At 32.5% G+C, this 23108-nt stretch overlaps 1 protein-coding gene across 3 annotated transcripts in view; it reads left to right on the forward strand.

Annotated features, from left to right (window-relative positions):
• Window positions 1-23108, forward strand: part of LOC121126158 (probable Na(+)/H(+) antiporter nhx-9) — a 210874-nt gene that overhangs the window by 68008 nt on the left and 119758 nt on the right. For all 3 annotated transcript variants that reach the window (XM_071891658.1, XM_071891659.1, XM_040721465.2), the window contains 2 exons: window positions 10300-10345; window positions 10410-10451. In XM_071891658.1, coding sequence (XP_071747759.1) covers window positions 10300-10345; window positions 10410-10451 — 88 coding nt within the window. The remainder of the gene's footprint in view (window positions 1-10299; window positions 10346-10409; window positions 10452-23108) is intronic.

Here is a 23108-nt window from a genome sequence, read left to right on the forward strand (position 1 = left end):
TAACCTATGTTATTTGTCTATCAATTAGAAAAGTTTTTTTAAATCTATCAGAACTCTAAGTAAAATTATTAAGCTGTTTCATGTTGTTTTCTTTTAACTTTTTTAGTTGTCTACAACACATAAATAAAATATGTATATATGCCTAATAATAATAAGATTATGGAGCTAGGGATAATTTGTTTTGTTTGGAGAGAAGTTGTCCTTAATTTCATGCTATGTCTGCGATTCATTATCAATCACAATCAGACCTTGAAAATAAATTAATTATAACATGTTTGTTTCCAGAAATATACTTGTGAATGATAGTTCTACGATCTTTCACAAGAGAAACGTTCACCCTCATATATACATTATGGGAAACCCATATCTTTCAATATATAATTTTTAGGTTCAAAATGGATCTCCCTCCATTTGAATCAATTTGTAATGCATTTTTTAATTCATTGCCAAATAGAGCATGCTGGCCGATCGGTAGAACTTCTTGATATTAGACAGTGGGTAATTTGATGAGGATCATATTTTTTGGATTTTTGGAGGAGAAAGTTGGAGTCGGCCAGTGAAAATACAGACCAGACGGAATACAGAAACGAGAACATATACTATAGGAAATTTGTATAGAGTTGCAAGGAAAATATGTTGACAAATACAAATTCTGATTACTTTTTAAAGGAACACTCATATCAGCTTACTCAAACCCCTTTTACATAAAAACAGCGTGCCTAAAATGGCTGAAACATTGATGAATAACAGTTAAACTGTGCTGGTATATGTGACTAGATTTTACTTAGGGTTGCTGCCATCTTCACGTGAGGTAAGAAACTTTTGAGACCATTTGGCAGAGAGTGAAATTTTTGCTTATTTTCTTTCTCCAGCGGCTACTGGTGGTTAAAATATTAACAGAATTAAACATTCTTCAAGTTGTTAGGATTACCCCGTTCATTTTCGTCCTTGTTTTTTTCAAATTTTTTATATAAACCTCCATTATAAGTCACTTTTTACAGCAGATAATAAAAAATAACATAATAATTCATTCTTGTTTTATCATTAATTAATTTTTTGGTTGTAGGATAAATATAACTCTATAAAAATATATCTATAACATGGCTTGTGAACTAAGAAATAAAATAATCAAAAAATAAAACCTTTTTGATGACATGATATATAGTTAATCGAAAAAATTAGTACGCCATTTCAATTGGTATCCATAAAATAGAAAGAGTTCATACGAGCTGACGTAAAAAAATCTGATGGAACGAATTTTCATCTTCAAATTACTGCTAAATCGAATAATAATCGATCCGTTCCCGTAACAAATTGTGACTCTCAATGAAAAATGTATATTTTTTGTCAATGTCAAGATATAAATATCGTGGTCGAAAGTCCACAAAGCGGCCCAGACCGTGGTTACTCAAGGATTGAATACCAAGAAGGGGATGCTGTATGTTTCGTGTTCTTGGCAGGGAATAACCGACTTTGAGCTACTCCTCTATGGCCAAGAGCTCAATTCCGCCCTCTACTGTGAACAACTTGGCCATTTGAAGCTGGCGATCGAACAGAAGCGCCCAAAATTGGTGAATAGGAGACAACAAGACATCATCACGACAACGACAGGCCACACACATCTTTGATGACGCGTCATAATCTACATGGGAAGTTCTTATGCATCTAACCTAAAGTCCAGACCTGGTACGAAGTGACTACTACCTGTTCCTCTCTATGGCCATGCGCATGGGGGTACACTTTTAGCCTCAATAGATGCCTGTACAAATTGATTGTCCAAGTGTTTTTGCCAATAACGACAAGGGCTTCTACGAGAAGGGCATTCTAAAGTTCAACTCTTGTTGGTAACAAGTTATCTAAAAGAACAGGGCATACTTGGCTTTAATCAAATGATTGTAACACTTCTTATAAAGAATTGAAATAAAGGGGAAAATTGCCGATTACTTTTTTTTTTCCTAACCTATGATATATATTCATTAAAGAAAAAAATAGATTTGAGTTAAACTCAGAAAGATAGATATACTGTGTTAAAAGAAGCATCTACAAAATACTTCTGAACAGTTTAGTCCTTCATCATACATTAACTATTTATGGCATAAAAGTTAATATTAGTAATGTTATAAATCATTGTGGTAGTTATTATTATGTACGATTATGTCCTGAATTGAGTTTATTATGTCCTTTATTTATCAATTAGCTTTAGTACACAAATGATACAAGTAATTGAAATCTATAAATGTGTTGAAACAGTATCAAAATAATCTTAGCTAAAAGTCAAGTAAATGATAAATTCTTTATTTTTTTTTTACTTCCTATACCTACATAAATATACACTTACTTACTTTTGACACTCAGGGTTGACCATAACTTTTAAACCTCATTAATTTCAGCAAATTGTTCAAAGAATATTCCTTTATCCACTACATCTCTTACACGAGATTGAAAATATTTTTGGGGAGTTTGTCCCATTTTTGGTGTATTTTGGCACAGGGATCTTCCAAATTCGAATATCGACGGGTTTTTACCTTCAACTCGAAGAAATACAACGAAACAAAGCTGTAGAAGGGATTAAGATCTGTATTCAAAGGAGTAAAAAAAAGGAATATTTGCCATAAATCACTCTTGAAATTGAATGTATGTATGTATTGGAGCTCTGTCTTGCTAAAAGATTACCTTATTCCTTCCACATCCACCATAACTAACGGTGACCCCCCCCTTCAGGATAAAAACTAAGGAGAGATTTTATCCTTTACTAGAATCCCCTACCCAAGCCGCCATCAAGGATCAACTAATAACTTCCTTTGGAACGGTTCAGAGGTAAGAGGATATATTTTGTCCCTTGGCCTCTTATCTAATTGAAAATAATGGTCTTGAACTGTTTCCATCTCCTTACTGAGTTTTATATTATTTCCTTCATTCCTAAGGAATTGAAATATGTATAAGCCAGGTTTTGAGTCCAGACCCGTGTCTTTTTTAGTATCACTCGAACTTGACTAAGATAAATATGGACTAGACATCAGTTCTATTATTAAAAAAATATTATATAAAAACATGCGAAAAAAAATATGATAAAGTTACCTCATGGTTTCAGAGGTAACCTAACTTCAACCGATACGTACTTTTAGAGCAACTCATGATGCAATTCAAATATATGGTGCACAAAAAAATTGGTTTTGTCTAAATTGTTAATTTCAAGTAAATTTCCTGTACAAATCTGCTAATTTGTATAGCTTTTTGATGTAATTTCATGTACCCCCTTCTACTCATTATATTGACAGTTTCTTAGCAACGTCGATAGTTCAGCTATTTTATTGATTTGTAACATTAATTGGGTGTCCTATAATGAGCTTAAATAAGTTATACTATAATTTAGTCAAATCAGCAGTATTGAGCCCATTCTGATAAACAATCCATCGGTACACCACTGTAAAAAAAAAAAAATGTTGGTCAACCTTGTATTTATGTGAACATACCAGAAATATTGTCTGTGGGATAAAACTATTAAACTATTTAAATGTAGAAGGTTTTATAACAGGCCACTTATGCAAAAAAAAAAGGTGTTAAATAAGAAATTAATTGGTATACAAAACGAGAGGTTTTTTTCCAGGTGGGATTTTTTGACAGGCGCCCGTGAGTTCCGTCAAATTCATACGTCATGTTTACTCAGCCTTCTTCTTGCACTCTACAAACCTTCATAAAATAACTATCAAAAGTATGCATATTTCATTTTAACTTGAATTACCATCCTTATCCAAGAAATATATCTAAATATGGAACGTGAACTTATAATTCTTTTCCTTTTTCTGACCAACCAAAGGCTACTTTTTTCTATTCTACTATTAGTTAAATAATTGTGAAATGATACAGAAATTAAATTTATGTTATAATGAGTGTCATAATGAATTAAAACATATTTATTTTTTAATTAAAATGATGAGGAATATGTGCATCCCTTAAGACATTTAATACAAAATAATTTAAATTCCATTCCTTTTTTCTTTTCATAACTCCATATACAACTCGTCAACACAAAAACAATGGTGTTTTTTTTTAAGTGGTTGTTGATATTTTGAAGTAGCCACTATAAATATTAATAACATTTAATGCAACTATTTTGCTCTCAGTCTTGAAAATGAAGGTCCAAGAGTAAAAATTATAAAATATATAATGTTATGGAAATTTAAAGTGTAGTGTCGATACTACTGGTTACCTCTGTACATTTGTATGATCACGCCAACTTTTGTTAATTTCAAAAAATACGTTATTCTGATCAGTCCTGTGGAGGTGCTGCAAATTGTGAATAAAATAAAGAATTCTGGAGTGTGTTCACTTTTCTGCAAAATTGAACTCTGATCCTATAGTTGTGTTTAATAAAAAAAATATTCAGACTTTACTTTCTGAATAAAGTAAAACGTGAAATAAAGGGTGATTCAAAACGAGCAGTTTTTGGATTGTAGAAATAAAACACATAAAATATTATATTATGGTCAGAACTTTATTATGAGTCAAAAAAACAATCCTTTGCAATTATTTCTAGAAAATAATCCCCTTCATATGTTGGCCGCAACTGGCCTTTAAATGGTCCATTCTTTTGCACCAATTTTCGATAACGTGTACGAGTATTATGACCGGAATCTCACGAATAACTTCCTCAATATTTGCTTCTAATACTTCATCATCACTGGTTTATCCACATCGACTTTTGATTTTACGTAGCCCCAAAGAAAAAAAGTCAAAAGGAAGGTATCACACGATCTTGGTGGCCAATTCACAGGGCCAAAACGTGAAATTAATTGCTCACAAAAATGATGTCCCAATAAGCCCATTGTTACGCGTCCTGTGTGGCAAGTGGCACCGTCTTGTTGGAACCAAATATCATGAAGACCATGTGCTTCAATTTGAGGTAGCAAAAAGTCTGTTACCATGGCGCAATAACGATTCTTCAGGATCTTCGGCTACACTCTCGGCTACGGCCGCAATAATTTCTACGCTGCGAGCTGTACGTGGCCTACCAGACCACAGGACATCCAAGCAAGTTGTTGCCGGTTCAAATTTTTTAGATTATTCTGCGAATTGTGGATTCTGAAGGTCAATTATGTGGACCATAAGTTGGGCGTAATTTGCAAAAACTTCTTTCACAGAACGCTGATTTTCATCGTACAATTGAACAATTTGTACACGTTGTTGTGGCATATATCTTTCCATGAAGAATTTTAGAACGATACTGAGTAAAAATGACTTATGAATTCGACAGAACTTGCGGGCCCCTGTCCAAAAATCCCTACTGTAAAAAACCTCTCGTTTTGAATCACCCTTGAATTGACCATATATCTGCATTTTTAAATCAAAGTCTGTCTATCTGTGTATATGGATATATGAAACTGAGTCACGATGCGATTGAAAATAGTTCATATTTCGGTATATTAAAGAAAAATATATATATATATAGTTACAAAAAAACCAAATTTTGAATCTGGATCTCTCTGGCTTAGGTACAAGTCAAGAAATTTTCATTCTTGAAGTCCTAGCAGCTGGGTGTCTCTAAGGCTACCTTGTACACCATCAGCAAGTCAAAAACTTTGGAAAAGAAAAAAAGGCTCTGTCAAAAGTTGAAAGAAAACAGTCAAGGCCAATCCATCATGTACAGGGATTGGGGATCAAATTGTCTAAAAAAAAAAACACAAAATATACTTTTTTTTAACTTTTTTATTGAAAATCAAAACTATGACGAGCATATAGCTATAGATTAGCCATTCATTCGATATTATCACCGTTGGTATCAATAACGGCCTCAATACGGCCTCTGAACTGACTGCAGGCTCTTCTGACCATCTCATTGTCCATATTGCCGAATAACTCCTTGATGGAGTCCATCAGGCTTACCTTGGTGCTATGGGGATGTCTGTTGGTATTTCTCTCGACATAGCCCCAGACAAAATAGTCCAAAGGATTAAGGTCGGGAGAGTTAGGAGGCCACAAATCCTTGGTTACGACGTCATAACAGTTCTCGGTTAACCACTGCATGGAGATTTTGGACACAATGCAGGGTGCTGAGCCCTGTTGCCACACCCAGGGCCTGTGTCCGGCCACCCTTTGGATCCAGGGCAGAACCACCTTCTCCATAACATCCAGGTAGACCTCTGTATTGACCTTTAGACCCGTTTCAAACATTTGGGGAGGCATAACATGACCTTCACTGCGGACCACCCAGAACACCATGAGCATTGCAGGGAACTTGGTCTTCAATACCTTCCTCACATGGCTGGAGCAGTGGCTATCCACCTGTTTTTCTGCTTGTTGACCTTCTGATCTTGACGGAAATTCTTTTCATCAGAGAAAAACCACAGCATCCTGGGCTTTGGGTACTTGAGCTTGTTGAGCAATTTTGTGGACTTCATCAGCCTGTTGTCCTTTGCCTTCTGGGTCAAGATCTGGCCACCTGCATCTTGTAGCTCCTGCACCTTAAATCCTCAGATACACAGTCCCTTATTGTTTTATCATGACAGCCCATATCCCTCGCCATGGCCTTCATGGACCTGGTAGGGTCTTCCTCAACCATCTTCTTCATCTTGTCGACAAAGTCGGTGTCCCTGACCTTCCTGTCGGCGCCCTCCTCCTTAGGTGCCCTCTTTATGGTGGCATCAACATCCCACGTGTCCTCTAGCTTCTTATGGATACGCTGAACAGTCCGTAAATTCACTCCTAAGGTTGAAACAATCGTTGAATTGGAGATTTCACCTCCATTATTAACCAATGCCATGACTATGGCGGACCTCGAAAGCTCCTCGTTCCACTTATAGCTCTTTATCTCCTCATATGATGATGGCATGATGGTAACTGAACTACGTATCGTCAGCTGGCATGAATAGCTTTCCTATTTGGTAACCAGTTTTTTATTTGATAATGTCATCTTCAAGTTATCAAGGTTTAGAGTAAGAGACAATCTGATCCCTGCTCCCTGTACATGAGGTCCCATGCAAGAGATATTAGGATTTAACAGCAGACCGTCCAGATAACTAACAAAAATGAAGGCGGAAAAAGTCTTGTGAGGGTGGAGAATCCACTTTTGACACCAGCAATGCAAGAAACCAATCACCTACGTTGTGAGACTCTTTTGAATTCCTTTAAACTATTATTTGACATGTTTGGAGCTCCTACAGTCCTGATGCCAACACTGAGGTGTTATGACTGAAGACTACATCTGCAACTAGTGCCAGAGCCTAAGCCACCACCTGAAAGCCATCATTGCCCCTAGTGGCGGCTATATTAATGATTAAGATTTCTCTAATACACATCTATTTATTGTACTAATTTTGTTGAAATGTTACTGTTCATTAATGAATTTTATCTCGTGTTTAAGTTTAAAATCCAAAGTGTTCAGATTTTAATGGTAATTAGTGATCCATGATGTATATCATTAACATATTTTGATCCATGAAATAATAATGTATTTGTATAAATAAAATATTGCAGACGTCTGCAAATAGTATCGAATCTGTATACAGGGTCCACTCTATATAGTGCTCCCTGATGTAAACCATAGAAATATTTATGATATAAGAAATCATTACGTAGTTGTATTTTTGAAACGTTCCAGGCATGTATTAAATGGGCACTTTTTTTATTGATTTTTTGTCATTTGTATTTGTCATAACTCATCTGCAGTTTTGGTATATGTTAAGATTAGAACTAAATATAAGCAATATTTACTAAAAATCATTGCTGTAGGTTTCTACACGGCATTTTATTTTATTAATCACAGCCATATATTTTGTGATGTCAAAAAACTATTGCCTACACGGTTTTTTTCTTCAATCCTATAAGAGCCTCGCTCTATAATGGATAATCTACATTTGCAGAGAGTGATGGTTGTGTAAATGAGCCAATTCTTCTGAAAAGGTTTTTAAGAATATCAGTTTTTCTAAAGTTTCTTGAAAAATATTCCCACAGGTCCGGCTTGATGATTAATTTAGAGTCAAATTATTTTTTTAGATTGTAATGTAGAACATAGGTTAGAAGTTGGAGGCATTGAATGGCTAATATATTTAATCTCCTAACAAGAGTCGAATGTATGGTGGTAAAATAGGTTCTTTGGCTTGATTTAAGACACATTCCCTGCCTCCTTTAACTGGGGAGTTAATTTACGAAGAAATTTGTCAGTGAAGGTACTTTTTCATTTTAACTATCTCCCTTCTCTCAAAAGGCAAAAAAATAAATAAAAGGTAGGCTAACTCAACTTTCTATCTCCACAATATATCAAAATGTTTTTATTGACATAATCAAAAATGCCCTCTTGGAATGGAGATTTACTGCATTGGGTATACATGGTTCTGATGATCTGGGTACTATTGAATCAATCGAATCATTGGAGATACACTCATTTTCATAGGGTGCTGCTTATCGGAATTAATTATTATGGAACGTCAACGTATGGGTCGAACAATAGAATATATCTAATTCATCCAAACGTAGTGAAGGAACATTTCTCCTGCGTCCGAGCTGCCGTTACTTATTCGAGATGTGGCATGGAACTGATTCCTGCTCCAACATGTAAGGCTTCCACTTAGTAGACATATCGATCCCGCGCTTCACTGTTATCTCTAGCTCATTCAAGTTAGCATCGATGTTAACCCTGAGGCCTTGGGGGAACACAAAAAAAGCAATAAGGCAATCACATTTGCAGGCCTCACACTCCTTCAAAACCTTGCAAGCCAACATTTAGAACAAATAATTAATCAATTGATTTAATTTTTTTTTCGACTGGTGCAGGTTTGAACAAACTATCTAATAAAAAATAATAATAAGCTACCTTAAAGCGTGTATTTTCTTAAGGGAAGTTCAGGAAAGCCGTGGCAAAAAAAATAGTTAATCATATTAATTGGCATTTAAAAAAAAAACAAACCTACCAAAAAAATAAACCTGCAAAAAAAAAAAAGTTATGGAACATAAATTTGTTGAAAAAATAACCCTCCACCACTTGTTTATGTTTGCAAATATTGGAGATATTATTTTATAAAATGTTCCAGAAATTGAAATTACAATATATGTTATTGTGGGTTTAAAATTGCATTTACAAAGTACAGTTTCTTTTTAGCATTTATTTTTAAAAATTGATATTTGATGAAAAAAAGAAATACAATTATTATAGAGATAATTTAGTGAAGTTGAAATAATATTTGGTCAAATTCATATGCAAAAGAATTTACAGACAAAATTTTACAAACTTTATTCTATTTACAAATCCAATATTCAATTGGAAATCTTTTTTTATTTTGGCGGGATTTTTATTGTTTTTTTTTTTTTTTTTTTTGCCTTAACCATTTTGCTCCACAAAACCATTTGTAGGCTTAGAATAAAATCCTCTTATGGGGTCCCGAAATTGGAACCACCATTTTAGCTTGACCAGGTTTAAGAGAGACACCCCTTGCAAAATAGCAATTATCAATTATAATTTTATGTATATCTTCCATATTAAGAGCAAAATAGTATAATAAGTTAATGTAGGTATTGTTATTAATGGTGCTACTTGATTTTAGTGTACCTTGAGTTTCTTTATCGGCAACATGGATGGAATGAAAATATCAACTTATGGTGAGATAACTCCAGACTGAATTTGTCTTTCAGGCCCAACTATCCCCCGAATTTGAATTGAAGACCAGTTCTCACCGTTTTTCTTAGAAGTACTTAATCATTTCAGTACACTAAAAATCATAAAACGTCAGACCACCTGACAAAGACTTTCAGACCGAACCCCAACAATAATAGTCACTAGACATATTTTTTTCTTTCAATGCTAAAATTAAGCTTCTCATCATGTTTAATAACAAAATTGTGTTGTTTGCCATAAGTGTGGATAAAAAAGGTGGAATATATAAATCCGAGTTATTTTAAACCTTATCAAAAGCTTAATCTAGAGCAAATTGCACAAATTTGTTATTTGGATGTGTGAGAGTTGGTCCTTAATTTGTCACATCTGGGTTTTTGGAATTTCGGTATGGTCACATAACTCTTTGTTCACCAATTGTAGAACAGATAAACTGTGCTCTTGAGTTGAGTGAGTTATTGCTTCATGACACTAGAATAGCTACCTCCCTAAGTTTATTCAACAATTAGATCTCTTTGCCATTTTCACATCTTTGCACAGATTGTTCATTTGTTATGAAATGTAAAAATACATTTCTTTTAATAGGCACAATCTCAAACTTTCAAATAACAAATAAAAAAATGATTGTTTATTATTTTTTACAATCCCTTCATACACATTTTATAATAATATTTAACTTCTAATTTATTTTAAAGGTTTCCATTATGCACGAGTCATATCTTCAAGGGTACCGGAGTCCTGGTAAGTTAAGTTTTTTTTTTTTTTAGTTTTGGTTATCTAATGACTAATTTGGTATATTTTTTAGCCTTCTTGTTCTAGTTGGTCTTGTAATGGGCGCTGTTGTCAAGTAAGTGTGTAATATTTTATTTTTAATTTCCTTTAAAAACTATTTTTTTTATAAACAAATTATTTGGCAAATAATACTATGCATCAAAATTAAGGTCTTTAAGCAGCCACAGGCCGTATTCCACAACTATTTTTATAATTATTTAAGTTTTAGTATACAAAAACAAACATTTAATCTTATAACGGAGATAGATTTGGTTTTTATAGCCTCTTTTTTTTAAATCCTGCTTTTACACTCTACAAAACCGTCAGAAAATCTTTGAAGAAAATCAACATGGAACAATTAATTATACCTAGCGACTTTGAATAAAAAAGTTCTAGAGAACTTTTTTATTAAAATTTGTTTAATAATTTTTGGCGAACGTTATTTGTGAATTTGAGCGTCTTTGGTCTAAGTCTCACGCTCCACGTGACCTCAGAACGCTTTGCACATGTTGGCAACGTAGTGCTTCGACATCAATCGTAATCTTTCTCGACCGATTGCTTTAGGGACTTAATACTTCATTGACGTTCTCTATATGCCTCGCTTTCAATTCGTACCCAGTTTTTCTAATCAAAGAAAATCAGTTGGGGCCCTGCCGTAGCCAGAAGTCCTTCTGCCAGGATTTTATTTTTTGGCTATCCAACCCTACACGATTTTTGTCGTATGTGCATGACTCCCGTCATATTAAAAGAAATAAACGGTTTTTTATTGCTTTGTGATCTTGTGAACCTAGGGAAGTACTTTTAATTTTAAAATCATCAAGTAATCCTTGCTAGTCAATCTGTGACCAATGGAGAAACAAATGGGCTTCATTTTGTGACCTTCAAATGAAACAATGCCAAGCATCATTAATGAGGCCGGATGTTTGGTGCTGAACATTTTTCAGAGGTTGCAGTTAAGTTTTCTAAAACATATACCCCGATCATTTTGCCTATTGTACAATGAATAAATGTCTTCTCGTCCAAGAAAAATAACATTCGGGTTTCTGTGATAACTTAGGTCATTGTATAGCTTGTTGTATCAATCAAACCGTAATTGTTGTTGTTGTTGTTGAGGGAACAAGGGTCGTTCAATATGTTGGAGAGATTTCCATCAGATTTTTACGACTTTGGAAACCCTAGAACGGCACACTTACCGCTTCTTAACGAAGCCAGTCATCATCAAAAAACCTTTTTTTTTGCCGTTTCATTCTTTAATTTGATTGGAGTTCCAATTCTATGACAACCACGGATGTCTTCACCATTGTTGACCTTAGCTCTGACACTCAAAAAGGTGGTTCTGTAGACATTTCGTGCATTTACAATTTACTGACTAAACGAGACACTTCTTGCCCTTTTTGCTCAATTTTCGTTCATATTTATCCTAGAGACGAAGCGTTAAATATATATATATATATTGTTATAAATTCAACTTTTGCATAAAACTAACCACAGCCTCGAAAAATGTTAAAAAAGTCTTGCTCCTTAACTTTTTGGGGACCGGTACTTTGATTCAGAGACATATTTCGACGTGAAAGAACTACAACGTGCGACAAAATGACTTTTTGAGTTCTAAAGTTTTCATGGAAATACAATCAGTTACGATCATGCGTTAGAGTAGAGAGGAACATACGTTTTCCCTCAAAAATTAATTTAACAATTAATTGTTTCAAAAAATATTTTGTGAAATCAAACCAACTGTAATTTTCCTTTAGAGTATTTATTGGTGCATTTTTCGATAATCAGATTATCTTTTCAATTTCTAATTAAGAACAAAAAAAAATTGAATTCATTTTCAGTATTTAAAATTTGTATATATATTTAAACGTCAATAAATCCGCGGATAACAATGATAAATACCTAAAACTGATGGCCTTAGATTTTGTGTCATGCACAGATTCTTAAGTTGTTTAAATCAAGTCATAGGATTTATCAACACATTATCAACATTTTTTATAACTTTACAGAATAGTCCATAACTATTATTTTATTAATTGTTTCTCCATAGTTATGCCACAAGAGATGCTTTTAATTAAATTTTGCTGCATCTTTTAAATTATATTTTATCTTCTTATATTTTTAATGAAAACTTAATTAAGAGAAAAAAAAAATAAAAAAAAATACAGGGTATTTAATTACGAATGGTCAGTTTATTCAGTGTTTAGAACCAAAGTTAACTTAACCAGTCAAATATTATATTCAAAACTTTAACTTTAAATGTGTAGTACTATCAATATAAAATGAATATTAAACTTTTCTAATTCCTAAAAAAAAATTTCAGTGCCTTTTGACACATAACATAGAGTAGATTAAAAGTATTTTGTCTAAATAAAAAAAAAATGTTGCAATTAGTATAGTAGAATATTCAAATTTCAATTTGTAATTCTTAGTTTATTTTGTAGCAGTAATTTGATCTCACTTTTCTTGTCATAAGAGGGTATGTAATTATCAATCAGTTGTTCTTGAAAGGCTTTTTACTTACAATACCCAATTGACCCCGACCCGGTGAAGAACCACAGCTTTTAAAAAAGTTATACAGGGTGTGTGAGGATTTTTTAAATAATACAACTCAACCTTTGCCTAGATAGAATAACCCAAAGGATTACAACCGAAGGAGCTGGGCCGCCACTGGCTCTGGAACACATTCAATAGAAGCTTGTTTCTAGTAAACTTCTTCTCCTTTGTGACAGTCTTAATGAGATGTGCTTTCCTTCTCCATGTTAATTTTGGACCTAAGTCATCTTTAATGATCCTTTAAAACATAACATTTCCTTCATTCATGGCCCTACTACGTATTCCCCTCACTGAATTTCAAGCAAGGAGGCTTTTTGACATGCATAATCACGTCATTTGTTCTTCCCCTTTGTTTCCAACTTTGTCCAGACTTTCTAACGGCTGTTCCTGGGAGCTCAAATAGATTTTTAATGCCGTAAACACCTGTACAACAGATCTTGTAGTCATTGTTTATCTCAGTTAGGGTCTCCTAGTGCTCTAGGATTTCCAATGAAGAATTCTTTTAGCTTCCTTTTTGTGATTCCTGAAGATGCAGCTAATATATATATAAATAAAAGCAATTGAAAATGATTATTAGAATACGAGTCAACCTCATTTTCATTAAAAAAAAAAGTATTTATCAAAACTCAAGCTTTGAACATTTCTTTAAGTGTTAACTTAAATAAGGTGCATTGAGCATATTACAGTTTTTTTTCAGAAAATTTATCAAGTAGTAGAATTATATTTGGCTCAATCTCAAAAATGAGAAACTCTTTGTCCATTAGGGTATCCAAAAAAAAAAAAATGTTTCTTAGTATTATGAAACCTGCGCTGTTTTATTGTGAGGATTACCTAAGCCTATCCTAAAACCTAAATTAATATGAATACATGTAAAATTCAGTTAACCCCCTTGAAATTTAAGGCCTTAAATCGGCTATTTTTTTCACATGTAGTTAAGGATATAAAAATGACCAAATGATTTTCATTGTGAACAATACGAGCTTGATCGGATATTCTGGATAGTTCCTTTTATATACCACTCAATTATAGCATTACATATAACATTGGCCTGTAGTTTACCAATTGTTCTTTCAATTACAGGTATTTTTTCTGTTAAAAGAGGTTCCAGTTGCAACTACTGCCAATAAATCTACATGACAATATCATGAAATCCCAGTGAATTGTTATTTCCACATGGAGACTAGGATATTACTTCTCTGAAAGAGTCTTTCACTTCTTTTGATATATTTTTGCGTCTTTCCTCCAGTGCTCTGGCTGTTGATCACTTTGAAAGAACAAAATCCTCAATTTATCCTACACCACCTTCAAATTGTTTTTGCAGTCATAAGACATGCCATACTATTCAAAATTTCTCCTCCATCAATGACTTTGGCTATTTCAGACAATGCAATAGCATTTTGGGTTCAGATCAGCTGATTTTATTAAGTTAGTTGAGTAGAGAGCTTCCCCTTTTTGGGAACAAATTTGAAATCCTTTTGAGCTTAACTCCCTGGTTTGATCACACACGATACTCTTCAATGGAACAGTCATTATTGTTTGCATTATCAAAAAGCTGTTATTCATCTGTGTATTTGCCTTTTAATTTTCTTTGCGGGGCCTTATCTTTCGCTCCTTGATCTATAGTTTCTCCTGTTCTAAGTATTCTTATCGACTCCAGCTTGTTTCATATTAAAACTTCCCTTCCCTTGATTTTTAAGTATAAATAAACATGTTTATTTATAATTAAAAATCAAGTAAATCTTTGAACCTCTGTAGGGCTGGCTGAATTTTTAAGAACTCTGTATGATTTTTGTTATGTTAGCTATATAGTGACAAACCTCATGATAAGACAGTACAAGTTCCATGATACCAAACCATTTATTTTGGGACATCTTATTGTCCATGTAGACTACTTCCTTAATAATTATATTGAGGAATATGAGGACATTTTATTAACTATCTCTAATAGACGCCTCAAATACCCATGGGATTCAGATCTAACGAGCTAGAGGGCCATGTTTTCTTGGCCTAAAAATAAAGGTCTTAATATTTGTTGATTTCTTCGTAATAGATCCGTTTCAAGTAACAAAACTGGATAACAACATTGGACAAACCGTACCATTTTAAAATTATGACATAACACTTAATTTGTGAACCTTTTCTCTCATGAATTAAAAATATATAAAATATACAATTTTATGTTACTTTTTTGCAACGTTTAGTGCAAAAAAAACATATTCTAAGATATTTAAAAAATGGTCAAATTAACATAATGTTAGAATGTATATCAAACGCTAATGATATATAACATTGATATTTGAAATACATCTGTTACTAACTAAAAATGCTACCAAAAATGTCATTTCTTTAAACATCATTTTTACTATTATTTTAGTAATAAATAATTTACTTAAAATCTCCTAGACTGGATTATATTAAGGTTATTGAAACTGGTACACTCCGGTATTTCCGATACTAATATGCATGGATATTTATCCCTCCTCCTATATTAACCCAACAATTCTTGGGTTTATACTTTTTTCAGAAAGTGTTACTCCTGGGCAACATTATGAGAGTAAGAATTCATATCAATTTAAGCTTCTAGCATAATTAGCTTTGTAGTTATTTGTTTCCTTGAGCGTACGCCGGGCACGGATGCAAACAATAATAGTTTCACGGTGTTCGTATTCGGAGGAGATCAAAAATATATTTTATTATATTTTTTTTGTCAGCTATATATGATGAGTACAATTTTTCCCAAGATATTGAGGTCTTTTCATATTCCAAATATAAAATTCCCAGTCTGTATATTATGCTTATCTAGAAATAAAATATTGAAATATGGATTAGAGATAAACGATGAAGTCTTTTTTTTTATATTTGACAAAGGGAAAATCTAAGGAAGTCCCAAAATCAAATTATTTTCAACAGTTATTTAACTATCAATTATGAGTATTATTTTGATATTGAGGCGAAAACATCTATGTATAAAGTGTTAACACGAGTATGTATGCTCTTGCAATGTTTTTGGTTTGCCTTACTTTTCAGTTAATTGAGAGTTTTCATTATATTTACTAAAAGTACTCAGATTGTCTCTCAGAGTAAAATACAAATTCATTGATATTTTATTAATATGCAGACTGATTATTAAAATTTCAAATCGAATTACATCCTACATTATAAATGAATAGTCATTGTTTTAAATGGTGATGACAAAGATATATAAAAAAAGCTTAGTGTTTCTATTATATCTCTAAGTGAAAAAATGTCAAAACAACAAAGAAAAAAGTGACACTTATCCCTTATTCTTTGCATCTGTTTCGGTTCTGGGAAGGCAGTAGAGACCGTTGACATCTTCATCCGTACTGGTTACAACATCAATAAATCTATTACAACCCTATACAACTAAGAAGGACCGAAACTTCTGCACCAACAAAATGGCTAATTTATTTTGGCTTATGGCCTTCCTATAGCCTTGAATTCAACCCCTAGATTTTGCAGTTTAAAGCGTATTGGAGAAGATTTTCTGACGCACTTTTCATTCAAATTTTGTATTTGTTTCAATCTGCCATCGTAACAGCGTAGAACGCACAGTACATTCTTTCATCTGCAAGAGTTACTAATCTGCTCGCCTTCAAGTCCTCGTAGTTATTATTTCTGAAGGAAGACATACAAAATATAAAATATAGCTAAATACATAAATATACAGGGAGATCACTCAAAAAAAAGAAAATTTTAAAAGCCATTTTTCTTGAACATATTTAAAGACAAAGTTGGTAATTTAGCCATTTTCAACACTTTTTATTCAATATGTACCTCTCTATTCTGAACGCAGGCCTCAATACAGGTACACACCGAAGCACAACTGGCCTTGATGAAGTCAAAGGGCAAAATGTGACACTCCTCTATGATCAGGGCCTTCAGGGCATCGACATTCGGGAGTGAAGATTTGTTCGTACTACCCTCAAAAATGTAGAAAACAGCAAAGTCCAGGGTGTTCACTTCGGGTTAGAACAAAGGACAGAAAGCAGATATGTTCTTCCTCCAGAAATGCTGCACCTTCTTGGACTCGTGCACCGGGGCACCGTCTTGGGTAAACAAGTAGTTGTCCCTGGGGGGCGTGCTCTTCAACAAGGCATGACACCGGAGAACTTTGTAGTAGACGTCCGTGGTGACTTTCTCATAGGCCTTAAAGAAGGAGGGAGGTATATTGATGCAGTCTGACACCATGACGCTGAAGACCATGAACTAAGCTGGATGTTCGGCCCTAATGGCCCGCTTTACCTGAGCTCTTGAATCAGCTAAGAAGCGATCACTTTTCCTGTTCAGAACAGTGTCCACTGAGAAGATCTTTCTGTTGGAGATCGCACACCCTCTGCCGTTTTGCTTGTTTCTCAGACATTTTTAATCCCACAAAAACAAAACAAACATCAAATTGTAGCCTTTTGTCAGTTTTTTTGAATGCCGCCAAGGTCAAAATTGCAGACTTTTAAAATTGAAGCTAGACGGCCTTGAAGAGGATTCTAATTTTTGAATCTTCAGCCATTATATATATAACTATTCATTAGGGTGATGCAGTTGCCCCACCCGTATCAGCAGAACCTAATAATGGCGGTACAGCTAGATAAGTAGAACACAATATTTATAAACGTGTATGAGCAACAATCTTATATTAAGCTTTTATAAAAACATATTGAAGAGTAAGATAATAATAGTTTTTTACTAATTATCACCTTTATATAATAATATAAATTTATAGTGATATTTAAATTTAGTAACTACTTCACATAGATATTCATAGTTCACTCCACAATTTTTAAATACAAAACAACTTTTTTTCTGGTTTTTGTTTCTTTGATTTGGAAGGGAATATCTTACGCCATGCCTCTTGCCGTAGAGTATTTGTCTTAAATGTATGTTTGGATGTCATTTCTTACTTGATCAAAAAATAATGTTAATGGCATGAGTTCTTCAGCTATTGAAAAAGCTTACAAAGCAAATTAGTTTTTGCTGCTGTCTAGTCAAAATAGAGTCTCTTTTAATCATTCCTGAACTCTATTCTTGCTGAGTAGATCGATCTTTATAGCATAAAGAAGCTTAAATATCCACTTTGCTTTGTCAGAACCTTTATCCTTTTACTCTCTTATGTAGACCAGCTTCTTACAATCCCCTCAAAGAGATGTATTAGTGGACATCGTTTCCAAAGGTGAGTGATATCTTCTTCTCATTCTCTTCGTGTTGATCTTCCAGAAATGGATAATTAAGGTCCTTGGAATCATAACAAAGTAGTGACTTAGGGTGAAGAATAGTTTAGCCCAATACTCAAATATTCACCAATGCTACTAATGATCAAATCGTGCCCTATGAATGCAAAGTCGTAAATTGTTTATTTTGTTCGGACAATGATTAAAAATAAACTATTTTAATGGTTCTTCTTTTTGTACAGCAATAGGTCATATTTTAATCAACTTTTTATACATTCAAAAACATATAAATAGTGATCACTCGAATAGTTATATGTATACATATATATATATATATTATTTAGCTATATTTTTAATTTGTAATGTCTTCCTTCACAAGTAATAACAGCCTGGGCACAACTGCAAGCAGATTAGTATCTCTCATGTTGTCATGATGGTTGCTAGAAGCAAATCCAAAGTTTGATTGAAAAGTGACGCAGAAATTACTCTCTTATACGCCATAAGCTGCAAAGTCTGGGGTGTTGAGTTCAAGGCTATAGAAGGGCCAAATTGAGGCAGCCCAGAACTTTGTCATTTTGTTACTACATAAGTTTGGGTTCTTCTTGGATTATGAGGCTGTAATGGATTATTGAGTTTGTAGAAGGTACAGATGAAGATGACAACAGTCTCTACTGCCTTATGGCACTGAAAAAGGGTCAAAGGATATCGCACATACGTTCCTCCTCAACTTTTTCAAAAGCAGTGGTTCTTAACCGGGTGCGGGTACATTGGGTAACCTATGTAAAAGTCTAAGGAAAATAACTAATTTATAATTACATATATATGAATAAAAGAGTTAAATTAAATTATTTCTAAAAAATAAACTAAGTATTACAAATTAATGCAGCAAAATAAACAAAGTATTACAATTAATTTAAATATTCTATTATGCTAATTCCATCAATCTTTTAGATATAATACTTTTGTTTAAAGTTATCCTGTGTTTATATTTATACTGTTTAGAGCAAAATAACTTTTATTTTAATATACCTAAGTCAATTAAACAAATTTTATAGAGGAGAAAAGTTTTTTATACTTTTTTCATAATCATATTACTACACATTGCAAGTTGAATTTATTGGTATTATATTATACAGGTTAACTTCACTTTTGTCTAAACTCTGAATAAACTGAGCATTTGTAATTAAATACCCTGTCATTTTTGATTTTTGTTTCTTTCTCTTTAAATTACTTTTCATTAAAAAGTTTTAGAAGGTTAATCATAATTTACAAAATGATGCAAACATGCATCATCTTGTATTTTAATTATGGAGAAACAATTTATAAAATAATAAGTTATGGACTATTTTGTAAAGTTATAAAAAATGTTGGTGTTCGATTTAAACAACTGAAGAATCTCTGTATGACACAAAATCTAGTGGAATCAGTTTTAAGTCTTCATAATTATCATCCGTAGATTTATTGAGGTTCTGAGGAATAAATACTACATTTCTTATGCTTGGTAATTGAATATTCAGAACACCTCTTCTTCCTCTGTCTGTCCAAATGGGAAATAATTAATGGGGTGGAGCCGATAGTACAAATGTAAAAAAAAGTGATTGGCTAGTGTCAATGAGGTCAAGTAATCCCAAAATTGTTCAAAATAAAAGCTTTGATATCAAAAATACTCATGTACGCGGCTAGAACTAAAATAAAGGGACATACTTTAAGGGGTAGAGATGATGATCAAGAGATCTATTTCAAGTATGGACATATTGTTATTAGTAAAAGTATTGTTGGATGATTTAAATTTTGTTTTGATTTATAATGTGTACATATTTTACGCGAATAAATTAAAGTGATGAATAAAATAAACTTGCACATACTCTTTTTATAATAGCTGTAAATAGCTTATATGATCAAATTAGCTCCAACAAGTTGATAAAGAGATTTGAGCACGAAGATTTAAACTTAAAACGTTAGAGTATTTTTATCAAGTGACGCTAACACTCTGAAAATGTCAATTAACAAACTCCTTGAGACACTGAGTGACATCAAAAAAGTCTTTGTCCTATCGATTAATGTCAAACAATCCAATATAATTACAACCATTTAAGATTATTTACAACACGTGTATCCAAATTTTTTATATACGGCCTCAACAAAGTTGATAGGAATCCATATTTCCTCGAAAGAAAAGAAGGCATAAAAAAAATATTTTGAAGTTATTTCTCAGATAACTAAATATACAAATTTTACCGTAAATTTGAATTCAATTTCATAGACAAAGTTACGACTTGATTACATATATATTTCCAAGGATAGCTCATCTTCTTCTGCTCATCCCTTTCACGGAAGGAGTTAGATTGCCCATGTTCAAAGACAGTTCCTCTGAAATGAAAAAACAAAAAAACACCTGTTATATAGGAAGAAATACTTCATGGTACAGTTAGGTACTGGGGGATCGGTTTAAGCAATACCGAAATAAAGTGGAAGTCCTTAGACTCTTTCTGGCTCTGACAACTAAGGCTGAGTCTGGATTTCTGGGCTAGAATAATAATAAATTATTTTAAGAACAACAGGGGCTATTATTTTGAGAAAAGAATTACTATGGGTTTAGGAGAGCTTTTTTGTAGCCATACTTAAGAATGAGGCTCACTGGAAAGGGCTCTTATCTTCATGGAATTCCTTTTTGTTGGCTACTCCTCCAATTTTGGGAAATAATGAGCCTGTAAATTTTAATGAACTCTTCAAAAGTAAAGATGACCAAATTAAAATTTCGAGAATTGTCTCCTTAGGTCAAATGAACTCATTCATATACCTGTCGTCTTTAAATTTTGATACAGACAACCGTATAATTGCAAACCGGCAACTGAGTGTACTTCAACCGTTTTGAACAATTACAATTTTTTTTGTCATCTCTATTCATTCAATATTATGTTTAGAAGAATAAATGGCTTGATAATTAGCAAAAAAAATAAATAATAATAAGGATTAAAACCTTTTAAAGGTCCGTTTCTAAAAAAAATTATAGGTGTATTATGTTCCTAAAAAATAAATTATAATTATTTTTATAGGCAATGTAGAAATTATTACCCATCGACAATGAAATATAGTCTTTTTTTTTCTTTTCTCAAATTATTAAATGAATTTGATTGTTAAAATTATTACAACACAAAGAGCAATATTTTGTATTTATAATAAAAGTTTAATTATTAACAATTATGGATTATTTGGCTTACTAGGCGTGGGTAAAAAACAGTATTGTACAGTAAGTATGTTGAAAATATTGTAAGCTTACATACTAAAAGGTATTCATTCATATATTTAAAGTAATTACCTTCGAGAGAAATACAAAAATTATTATTTTTAATTAGTTTTCCGATGGTATAATTTCTCTTAAGACTCGCAATAGGCAACAGTTTACCTTGTTTGACTTTTTTGGTACGTTCGGCAAGTGTGCCTGATTTGGAGGATACCAAAAGATAACGAAAGAATTTGTAGTCAAATAAATCCAATTTTATCATGGTTTTTATTAATTGTGACACGGGGACAAAACAGCACCTTTTTTTAAGCAATGAATCCGGTTTTTTTTAATGATTTCATCCTTCTAAACAACCAACAATAATACATAATTACATGAATAAATAAATATAATAATATTATAGGAGACGTATCCCAGATTACTGATACCATACCCATGTCATCTAGCGGCTGCATCTTTCAACGTTATAGATTTGGTTCATCGGGTGAAGTGTACCCGGCTGATTGTCGATTGGACTTTTGAGTAAAGATATAAAGTTATGTTCCAGTTTTAATCATATATCATCTAAAAAATTCGTTGGTACGTTATGAACGTGTGGTTCGAGCAAACGGCGATTTTTTTGATTAAATGTCTAATTTATGTTATAGTGTTGATTTTATTAAAATTGGTCAACAAATTAACGTCACAGTAGCATTTTCATTTTTTTCACAGATTCCGAATGTCTTAATGAAGCACACTTTGTTTGGTTTGGGTTAAATAAAGACTGCCTTGAAACAGCTTTTACCTATTATACCATTGCTCTTTGCCTCTCTAAACCTCGGAACTAATCTTTACTTTATAACTAAAGACGCGGATTACTTTAATTCTGTATATGATATTTGTTTTTCAAATCACACAACCTCTTTAATACTACCTTACTCTTTGATTTGATTACACTATATTTTAATATTTTATACCAACAGTTTAAACCTACATTTAAGAGTGATATTTTAGTTATAAAAGACAAAAATGATGATTAAAATTTTGAATTGGAAAAGGTTTGGCCTTTGAAATTTAAAAAAAAATACTTTTTTGACTATTACTTCAATTGAGGGCCAAATTTTGAAATTAAATAACTATATAGATTGAAATTTTAGGTTATTCCAGTATTCACAAGATAAAATATTTATCAAGTTGTACTAACACAGTTCCTACAAATGTATCGAAGCGTTCAAAAATCTATGAAAATGAAGTATCATCTTTAGAATCTAATATTTTATTTTAAATTGCTTTATATTTTAGATCAAACTGAAAATAAACTTTTTATTACAACTTCTAAAGTTGTTCTTTAAAAATATTCGATTTGATTGACTTTTTAAGTATAAACTTAAATTGTCTTATAGAATATTTAATTAATTTTTAATGTAAGGTTGTGGGAAAAAGTTTTTTGATAAATTGATGAATTATTTGTCTTATTTTGTTATAAGTTAATAATATTTTAAAGGCAAAGAAATTAACCCTAATTTAAATATATTCCATATTCCACGTTTTTTAATATTCATTGGTTAGATTTTAAGTAGTCTTATTGGCGTATTTAAATATATTTACTGAATGTATCCTTCTTCCAAGATATTCTCTAAAATGCTCAAATAAATTTAAATAAATACGAATGATTGATTTTCATTATACAAAATTATCTTTTGTGTCAGTAACGATCTTGACTCGACCTTGGATACGGGAACCGGTCTTAATTTTTGTTTTCTTTGACACTACAATT

Source organism: Lepeophtheirus salmonis, chromosome 11, assembly GCF_016086655.4.
Source record: "Lepeophtheirus salmonis chromosome 11, UVic_Lsal_1.4, whole genome shotgun sequence".
NCBI classification, from domain to species: domain Eukaryota; kingdom Metazoa; phylum Arthropoda; class Copepoda; order Siphonostomatoida; family Caligidae; genus Lepeophtheirus; species Lepeophtheirus salmonis.